Source organism: Zeus faber (genome assembly GCF_960531495.2).
Source record: "Zeus faber genome assembly, chromosome: 5".
Classification (NCBI taxonomy): Eukaryota; Metazoa; Chordata; class Actinopteri; order Zeiformes; family Zeidae; genus Zeus; species Zeus faber.
This window is the reverse complement of record NC_137192.1, coordinates 18,109,108-18,119,564: the sequence shown is the minus strand read 5'-3', so window position 1 is coordinate 18,119,564 and position 10,457 is coordinate 18,109,108. Positions and strand designations below refer to the sequence as shown.

The window sequence follows — 10,457 nt, the reverse complement described above, 5'->3', positions numbered from 1 at the left end:
AGGAACAAATAAGGACGAAGGTTTGTTCTACGGATAAATTGTCTTCAAATAACACTAAGTACCTGGTTCAGGAAACGTGTCTTCTTTTCATCCTGTAGTAACCCTGATTCAAAAGCTTGACGTCATGAAGAATAACAGCTTTGCACTCAAACTAATCCCAGCTCAGAACTATTTCAATGTCAAATGGACCAGTGGTTCTCAACTGGTGGGTGTCTGCATCCACAGGTCCAGTTTGAGTGGACCATGGGCGTCCACTTCATCAATGCAATTGGTTTTGCTATTATTTTCCCCGAATTTCTCATTAGACCTCCTGGCTTTTTATCGCTATCTAGACGACATCAATTGGTTGAAAAAAAAAAGCATTTTGGAAAGCATCAGGAATCAGGAATGAGTTGTTTTGTGTTTTTTACCAGCGCACGGAGGCATTGTCGTACCTTTGCAATAAATAAGAACATAGCTGTCAACCCCCCCTCGGTTTTTCCCGGGATTCTACCGTATTTTTCCTTTCTTTTCTGTCTTCCCGGTGGTTTAGTTTCCCGAAAAACCCGTAGTTTTAACCTCTCTCAAAAAAAAAAGAAAATCATCTGCGCGATTCGCTGCGCGATTCGCTGCGCGATTCGCTGCGTGTCCGCGCTCCAAACAAAAACAAAAATGGCAGTGTTTTTATTATTGTAGATGTACGGTATTTATAATTGAATGAAACCAAAAAAAACACTTTGTCAGTCACCTTCTTAACCCCCGCCCTCGATCCCGAGGGGCGACTTGAGAACCGCTGAGATCGGCAATCATCCAATTTCTAAGTGTCCAGTGGAGAACATTTAAGGAAGGTGTTCAGATAGAACCATTTTAACCTGATGCCCTTTCATTTGCCTGGTAAATGAGTATGGGCGACCATTTAATTCGTTTCATTTATTTGGATTTATGACACGTTCGCCGTTTCAGCCGGACACAGAAGCAGCATTTGGAGCTGGAGCACCTGCACGGGGACTACGAGCGTCTGAGGAGCCAGGAGCATCGCAAGAGCCTGAAGATCGAGGAGCTGACGTGAGTTCCCGCTCTTACCTTTCCTGGCAGGGGCTCAGACACTGAACCATATGGCTGCTGGAGGGGAGAGCCGCGCCCATCTGCCTCCTCCTTGTCACTTTGTTGTGTTGTTATTGTCTTTTCTTCCCTCTCCTTCTTTCCTCCTGCTTCACTCTCCCTCTCCCTCGCTGTTTTTTTTTTTCCTCCGCCACCTTCTGTCACTCTGCTCTGCCTTCTTATTTCCTCGAGGCTTAAATCATCTGGAGTGTGTCTCTCTCTCGGACCCTCATTGCCTGCCGCCCCCATTCCACGAGTGAAATGAAGGAGCGGGGCTCACGTTGGCGTGTTGCTAAGGGGTGTCTCCCTGCGCTGACCTTTGCAGCACGTTGCATCACACGGCAGATGGCTAATCCCCCACTTATCGGAGAGCCTCGCTGTCATTAATTGAGATGATTTATTTCCAAATTCTGACTTGAGATGCCCGGGCGCCATCACTTCCTGACTTTGGCATTTTAAATTGTATTGATTACCACGTTCTTTCAGTCTCGATTCCTGGTCTTCGACTTCGACGTTGATTTCAAAAAGTTGAAATGGTATTCTTTGTGAACCTCAGTTGCAGAGAAAAAAAATGTATATTCTGCTTCTATCAGTCTATCCGTCTGTCTCTCTGTCGGTCTGTCTGTCTGTCTGTCCCTCTATCTATCTATCTATGTCTGTCTATCTAGCTTCCTATCTACAACTTTGTTAGTTTTTCCGTCTCTTTCTTTCTCTCTTCCTCTCTCTCTCTCTCTCTTAGATTTCTCCATGAGCGACATGAACAATCAAAACAGGATCTCAAGGGACTTGAGGAAACTGTCGTAAGTCATTATTTGCCGTGACGATTCTATCGGCTCCCTCTCAAGCGAGCAATCCCTTGGCTACCACCTCGCCGTGCCATTAATCTTTCCTTTCTCTTTCTTTCTTTCTCTCTTTCTTTCTTTTTCTTTTTTTCTTTCTCTGATTAGGCCCGTGAGCTCCAGACCCTCCACAACCTGCGGAAGCTTTTTGTTCAAGACCTCACGTCTCGAGTTAAAAAAGTGAGAAATATAAAACTGAATCAGACAGACGGACGGACGGACGGACGGACGGACGGACGGACGGACAGATAGATAGACAGATAGATAGATAGATAGATAGATAGATAGATAGATAGATAGATAGATAGATAGATAGATAGATATAGATAGATATAGATTGATTGAAATCCTGTCATTTAAAATGGATGTGATTGCTGTTGGTACATTGCTCCAAAATACTTAGTCGATATTGCTGTCTGCCCACCGTGCTCCCTGCAGGGTTCCCAGATGGAACCTGATGACAGCGGGGGCCACACCATGCAGAAGCAGAAGATTTCCTTTCTTGAAAACAACCTGGACCAGCTTACAAAAGTTCACAAACAGGTACAAGCGGATAACAGAGGCTTATGCTTACTTTTACTTTAAGGTGGAAAATGTGCCTATGAACCGTTTACTTTATTAATTAGAAGAAGGGGGGTCCGCTCTGCATAGTCCTTTAATCCTGATGCACTGCCCGGTGTCAGTGCAGTGTTGAAAGTGAGGTGGGAACGGGACAAAAGCAGCGAGCCAAATTAAGAGCGAGAACGCCGTGTGCCGTTTGTCATTGCGTTCCTCTGGGAAAAATAAATGCCAGCCCCACCAATCACTCTCCTTGCACAGCTTCAGATAAAAGTCTCCTTGAAAACAGCCGCAGCAGGAGGCGTTAACAACTGCTGCCTGAGGTGCAGGTGGCTGATTAATACAAAGTGACTTAAAACGCAAAATCGTTTAAACCCTCTTGGGAGTCACAATCACACATGCGTACATCACATTTTAATGTGCGAATAATCTCACCCGGAGACAGAAGCGCGCACACACACGTATAACACATTTTTATTCATTTTCTTCTCACATATTTTCAGCAAATTTAAGTGCCTGGTTTTAAATGCCCTTCAGACTTGCACGCAGACACAGACTGGTGGGGAAATGGAGCTGCAGTGCAGCACTCTCTCAGACGGAGAGCAACTCCTGAAAGGCGGATACGACGGCCATCCCATCTACCACCTGCAGACACAGTGGGGTGTGGGGAGATGAGAGGCGTGTTGTTAAATAGGAACACTCACAGTGGATAGTAGTAAGGCTCCTATAGATCGCTTTGTGCAACGCAGTGCAGCGATACATTCATTCCTCAACCTCCGAGAGGATTACTGATGTACACAAGTTGATATACAGTACCTGTAGATACTGTCTCTAAGCTGTAGTATGTGCTGAATTCATGTCTCTCAGACAGAAACTACTCATTAGAAATTCAGATTCCGGGTGTTACTTTACACCTCTGCTTGCCATCACTGTGGGGTAGTTTTGCCCTTTGCCCGAACTGCAAAATATATGTTAACGGGCAACATCTTGATTTAATGACAAGTAGGAAATGTAATCCTCATGTTTCTGTCAGTTGCTTTATCTGTTCATCGCTGGCACATCATATAGTTACAGACCCGGATGCAATACCCTAGAATTCACTGTTTGCAAAAGAGTGATTGACATCGCGATCCATCATACAGTTGCTACGTCAATATTACCCTGACAAAATGCTCCAACACCAAGCTGAAAATCACAACCAGAATATGAAGTTTATTCAGACAGGTATTTTTGTCACGGTCAGGATTGGTACATTGGTGGACAGATTACTTGCACAAAAAGCTTAACAGCAGGAGAGAATAGTTTGTGTGTATGTATGTATATATATATATATGTGTGTGTGTGTGTGTGTGTATATATATATATATATATATATATATATATATATATATATATATATATATATATAAAAGAAGAGAAACAGAAGAAACAATCCAAAGAAAAATAGCCAAATACACAGAATATACCCAATCTCATACTATGCATAGGATAAGTTAAATTAAGCGTTAACAGCTCACAATACTAGTAAAATGGTTAAATTGTGTTGTTGGAGGACTTGAAATAGAGACACTCTTAGTTATTTGGTGTGATTCTACAGTAATTAAGGAGGCAAGACTTGCCATCATTTTAACAGTCAATTTTAACGACTGATAAATTATTTCTCAGCCTCATTGTTTACGTGTGTGTGTGTGTGTGTGTGTGTGTGTGTGTGTCATTCACTGCAGCTGGTACGTGACAATGCAGATCTTCGCTGCGAGCTTCCCAAGCTGGAGAAGCGCCTTCGCTCTACGGCTGAGCGGGTCAAGGCCCTGGAGGGCGCACTGAAGGAGGCCAAGGAGGGAGCCATGAAAGACCGCCATCGCTACCAGCAGGAGGTGGAGCGCATCAAGGATGTGATGCGGGCGCGCTACCCCGTCCGCAGGCCCCACGCCGCACTGATAGGTACACACACACACACAGACACACACACACACACACACACACATGCACACACACATTTCACTGCATATATGTACGACCGTATGTGTATGTATGTGACAAATAATCTCTTGAATTTGAACTTGAACTTGAACTTGAACACACACACTATGCAGATTAAACATTTCACGTTGATTAAACGTCCACTTTTCGTGATTTCTCTCAGTAGCAAATGTGACCACTTCACGAGATATTTTGATAAAAGCAATATAATCTCTGATGAGATTATGTAAGAATCTTCTTTTAATCTCGTAATGGACAGTAGGTCATCAAATGTTGTTGTATAGGAATGCAGAATTATTATTGGTGTATGTATGTTATTCTATTGATGGTATTCTCTGATAATAAAATGGAAAGGGTGACCTAATAATAATAATAATAATAATAATAATAATAATAATAATAATAATAATAATAATAATAATATGATAAACTACAAACCACTTTTACAGTCAATCACCCAATCAACTTATTCACAAATGACTCCAATAATCACCTAATTTACCCATTTCCCCTGCACCACCTCCAGCCAAGCCAATCCGCCCAGGCCACTACCCGCTGTGCTCTCCCATGAACCCCTTCTTCGTACGCGGCTGCAGCGAGAGTCCCGTTGCCGTCAACGACGCTGTGTGCCACAACACCAGCATTCAGCCAGAGCCCGAGGACCCCCAGCCTCCCCAGGAAAACTGCAACCAGAACAGCCCCGTCAAGCACGGGGACTCCCTCAACAACGACACCTACGACAACGATGCTCAGAACAACATGTAAGTGATTTAACTAAACTAGTGCATAATATCTAATATATGGCATCATAAAAGTCATGCTAAGGTAAAGTCCACAAATTGAAAGTTATTTGGAGTTTTATGCAACCCCCTTAATGATGCACAGTAAAGCATGATTAAGGATTTCGTTTAAAGTGCTTGACCTTGATTATAACAATGTTCATTTTTTTAGGAGCATTATTTAGGGACTGTGAAAGATAATGGCTTGAATATAACATTTGATTAAATTACACGTGAAGATCTAAATTACTCTTAACTGCAATCACAATAAAAAACAAGACACATATACAAATAAGTGTATCTATTAAAAAATAACATCTAACAGTTACGTAAATGACTGTCCGCTCTATTAAGGCTTCCGTCCGAACCCACAAAACCCACTGACAAGGCTGCAGAGATGCTCGACTCAGAAAATGGTGAGTTGTTTTTCGCATTACATCATGATATTGAGCTTCCATACATTTGCATTTTCCATCTGGTTCGGACGAAAATACTGAAAAAAAAAAAAAAAAAGGAAGTTGAATTTCAAGTTGAAGTCTAAAAAAAACTACCCAAGGGAAAACAGCTTAGTTGCTGTGGCCTAAAGTTTTATGCCAGCTCCACCGTTGACATTTAGTGAAACGCTTTTGTTTTTAACTGTACATTTGCTCCTTAAAATCTCATATATCATCGTAACTGCTTTCAATCAACCCCTAAAAACAGCCTTAAAATGTGTCCCTCTGTATCACAGGCCTTTTTTTTTTATTGAGTGCCATTTCGTGAAGTCTTCCCTGAGAACCAGCTGTTTTGCTGACCGTAATGCCAATTTACAGTAATTGCCCCAGCAGTACAATAAAAATCCTGCTTACGCTTTTCCTGACAGTCCACTGCTTCTATGGACTGTCAGCGCTGTTGTGTCGAGACTCCGGTTGTAATTGGCGTCTGAGTTATAGGGAGGCTCCGCTGGAAGTGTGGGCAGGAGGGCGCTTTCGCTGAGGGTCAATGATCTCTAGATGCAGCATCCATGCGTTAAAGAGTCCACTACTGCTGGGCGGATAATCTTAGCTTATGTTATAATGGCACAAAACGTTGACGACTCGGTCCCCCCGCGTTCCGCCATGGAAGACAAAAATGCCGGTTAAAGTCGTACACCGGGGAAAAACACTCTTTGTGACTCAATCGCAGAGCTCTGAAGCCCCGCCCCCTGCTGGCTCGCTGTTCGCTGTTTATCCAAAATGTATTAATATTACATGGATCGCGTGTGCAGATCGTACCAAATTCGACACTGCACGCCCTTGGATCCCCAACAATACACCCAGCAAGTGTGAAGTAGATCGGATGAACGGTTGCTGAGATAATCGAAGCACATACTATACATACGGACAGACAGACAGATAGTGTATGTGAATGTACAGGTATCTTTTCCCATTTACCTTATCGGTTTGAGTGTGTGTGTGCGCGCGCGTGCGTGTGTGTGTGTGTGTGTGTGTGTGTGTGTGTGTGTGTGTGTGTGTGTGTGTGTGTGTGTGTGTGTGTGTGTGTGTGTGTGTGTGCAGCAGGCTCTAGAGGAGATAGATGAGGCTTGCTGTGCAATTACTTACCCAGGCAGAGGCCAGACAGGCAGGGTACCCACAGCAATGATGACTTTTCTTTGTCCAGTTGTAGTAAAAAATATATTTATTTAATAGAATCAGCAGGTCATAAGCTGAAAGGCTCTCTATTGATTAACCCTCTGAAGTTTGGGGGTCTTTTTCTCCATTTTTTTAAACTCAGCTATAAGTCAGACTAATCGTTTTGTCAATCCAAGAAACTATATTTGCCAGCAGCCCAAAATAATTAAGTAAGAAAGAAGGAGATCCAGTCAATCTAGTAAATAGAGTCTAGTAAATCTGTGGAAATGTAAGTAAATGTGGCTTCATTTGAGAAGTTTACAATCTGCATTTCTGCCAGGTTTTCTCCGGTTGCGCTATGAGCAAGAAGTTATTAATGAAAAAATAAACAGGACATTTTTATAACTGCGACGTCGAAGGGTTAAACAGGAGAACAATATGGCCAGCTATTTCTGTCCGCTGCCTAGAGCTAGTCATCGGTTTGAGAGTGCGCAGGTATATTAAAAAGGCCCGCAGTCGGCAGAATTTACATGTGAGCTGATGGAGAATACACATCATAGGGGGTCTGGTTTTCAGCTCATTTGATGGGAAGGCCTGGCAGGAGCGTGTTTTTTATTTATTTTTTTATTTTATTTTTTTATAATTCACCATTGGAATTAATGTATCTGCCTTGACAGCCCAACCAGAGAGAAAAACTTGGATCTCAGCTGTAAGCCACACGATCCCATGAAAAATGTCCAAATGATCAAATAATGGTAAAGAACACACACTCAGCAAAGTGTCAGTCAGTTCAAAAACACTCTCTTCTCTTTGACTCTCTACATTTCTTCACTACCCACATGGTACAACATATAGAGGCTTTTTTTTTGATGTCCCAGATGCCAAAACTGAGACTGACACTTTGGATGCAAGATTTGGATGCAAAAGCAAATTCACCAATCTCCTGTTTAGAAAACTACTGTCAGCAATACAGTATATTATTATTATTTATTATTAATTTGTAGTAGTAGTAGTAGTAGTACAGTAGTAGTAGTAGTAGTAGTAGTAGTAGTAGTAGTAGTAGTAGTAGTAGTAGTAGTAGAACTATATTTTTATTAGTAGTAGAAATGGTAATATGGTGACATACATAATTCTCCCATTAGTTCAAGAACTATTTGGTATTCATACTTCATCTGAAAAAACTGTAAAACTAAATTATTTAACGTAGCTCTGTTTATTTTATGAACCACAGAGGGGGTAAAAAAAATCACAGAATGTTCTGCTTATTGTTCTCATAATTGTTATTGTTGTTATTCCGCTGGTCTCAACTCACACAAAAAAAACAAAAAAAAACTGTACGCTCAGCACTTCTCGCACGGCACCTTGCGGCTGCTCGGGAGCCGTTGGGTTTTTTTTCCGACGGCTCCGGGCTCCTCCGCTCTGACCCGCCGCACTGTGACAAACCCACCGGTCGCCGAATTAGCACGCCACTCCTCCCCACTCTGCACTCGCTTGCCTGCTGATGCACCTCTATGTGTCCACAGGAAACACCACAGATATCAATGACAACAGGTAAGGCCAGCACGGCACTCACACACCAACGCCTTGCTGATCACGCAGGACCGCATGTCGAAAAAAAAAAAAGAGAAATGTTTTATTATTATACATTGCAATTTATGAAGGAGCACTGGGTCATACGATCTGCTGTTGAACCTCTAGATGCTAACAGAAAAACAAAGAAAACAATTAATCTTCCTTTGCAACTGTTGGAGGTGAACCCTGGATTCCCTGGATTTAGAAGTTATTTACTGCTTGTTAATGCTCGGATTTACGTTGGTGAGCTCTGTCCTTGTTTGTCATACTTCGCCGCTTTACCTCTGCAAATGGAACACTTGCATTTCAGCGCCTGGTAACAGGGAGGAGTGTATTATCATTTAAGAGCGTTGACTAGAGAATCTCGATTCTCAGTTCTGCAGCGTGTGTAAAACTGCCAAATTATAAGAAAATCGGGTGGAAGTGGAAGCATGAGGCTCCTGCTCGGGCGTCGACGCCAAACTTAACACCTATAACAATATTTAACAGTCAGTAATATCTCCCACTGCTGCATGGTAATGTGACACGATGCAAAGTGAATGCATTTACCTTAACCCTGCTTCCCCGTTTGGTTGGATGAAGTAACTGTAATCCAATGGCTCTCACTGCTTTTTCACTTTTTCCCTTCACTGACGTTCCTCACTGAACCCTGGCTGTCCCCGCTGCCGCTGCTGCTGCTGCTGCCGCTGCTGCTGCTGCTGCTGCTGCTGCTGCTTCCCTGGTGGTGCTGCTTCCCTGGTGGTGCTGCTTCCCTGGTGGTGCTGCTGAACGTGGCGGTGGTGCTGCTGAACGTGGTGGTGGCGGTGGTGGCGGTGCGGTGTGTGCCGGGATGTTGCGTAGCGTGTGCCTGAGTGTGAACTCTGTGTCCAGAATGGAGGCCTGCGACAACCAGGACGCAGCGAAGATGTACGGCCGGCAGCCAGAGGCCTCGGCCAGCTAATGAGCCGCAGCAGGTGAGGAAAGGTTGTATTCTTTGGAAGGCAAATGGTATATTTTCTCTTCTTTTCTTTTTGGGGCGCCGAAAAAAATTGAAGGGAAAACAAACAAAAAGGGGAAGGATGATGCATGGGTATCCTGCGCAGATTCTAATATGAAAGTCACTGTGTCATAAGCAATCCATTTTTCAACCAATTAAACCCTCAGGCGGCCAAATCCCCCGACGCGCTCCTTTCCTGGTTCTTAAAATAGAGCGTATGTTTTAGCAGGAGCGCTTCCATTCTTTTTAACACCATGAAATGAAAATGAATTATTTTCGCCCGGGAAATGATCAGACTGGGATCAGAACTGGAATGGTTGCATAGTTCTCCGCCAAACCTTTTCGGCACAACTAGAAAATAGAGCCAGTAAGAGATGCACAATCATCCTCATTTATCATGTGTGAGAGAAAAATAAATACGATAAACTAGTTTGAATGAGGACAAAGGCCTCTACCTGCAGGGGGGGGGGGGGGTTAAAACATTGTCTCTGTATCCCCAGGAACCACCCAGAGTTTATGTACAGAGAAATGTTCTTTCTCTCTGCAATGTCAATTCTAACATGGAAGAACCAGATCACATTTTGTCCTGTTTACCTCATATGGAGATGAAGAATAACCACAGGGGAGGGATTGTAATACGCGTCTGCCAGGTCAAATTTACAAGCCCAGCACCCAGGGAAACAATTGGGGGGCACGGACTTGTAAATTACTTCTGACCCAAGCCACACCCTCTGTTTTTGTACAAAGCCCACTTTCATCAGAAATAACAGCGGACTGGTCAGAACACTGCTTTGGAGCAGTACTTGAACCTTTCTCTTTATTCTGCAGAATAAATATCTTGAATGTTCTCAGTTTTTGTTTTCTTGTAACGGGCAGATTAACCTCACCGATCACTGCAGAAGAATTTCTTCCGCACATGTTTTATGTTTCACGCAGAACAATAAAGGTGCCAACAGGAACTGAAAATTGGGGATGGGTGATACTTCTGATTTCCTTTCCGATCCAATACCAAGTCATACCTTGGTCAACGTAAGAATATACCAAATGCGCCAGGATTGGAAGTATTGATATTTCGGTATCAATC

At 43.1% G+C, this 10,457-nt stretch overlaps 1 protein-coding gene across 1 annotated transcript in view; it reads left to right on the top strand.

Moving 5' to 3' along the window:
• Positions 1–9,337, top strand: part of kif5ab (kinesin family member 5A, b) — a gene marked incomplete at both ends in the record, with an annotated part of 65,687 nt that extends 56,350 nt beyond the window's left edge. Inside the window, 9 exons of the mRNA XM_080001020.1 lie at positions 943–1,044; positions 1,820–1,880; positions 2,028–2,099; positions 2,358–2,462; positions 4,202–4,418; positions 4,984–5,218; positions 5,591–5,652; positions 8,349–8,376; positions 9,238–9,337. Coding sequence (XP_079857146.1) covers positions 943–1,044; positions 1,820–1,880; positions 2,028–2,099; positions 2,358–2,462; positions 4,202–4,418; positions 4,984–5,218; positions 5,591–5,652; positions 8,349–8,376; positions 9,238–9,337 — 982 coding nt within the window. The remainder of the gene's footprint in view (positions 1–942; positions 1,045–1,819; positions 1,881–2,027; positions 2,100–2,357; positions 2,463–4,201; positions 4,419–4,983; positions 5,219–5,590; positions 5,653–8,348; positions 8,377–9,237) is intronic.
• Between the last annotated feature and the right edge of the window lie 1,120 nt (positions 9,338–10,457).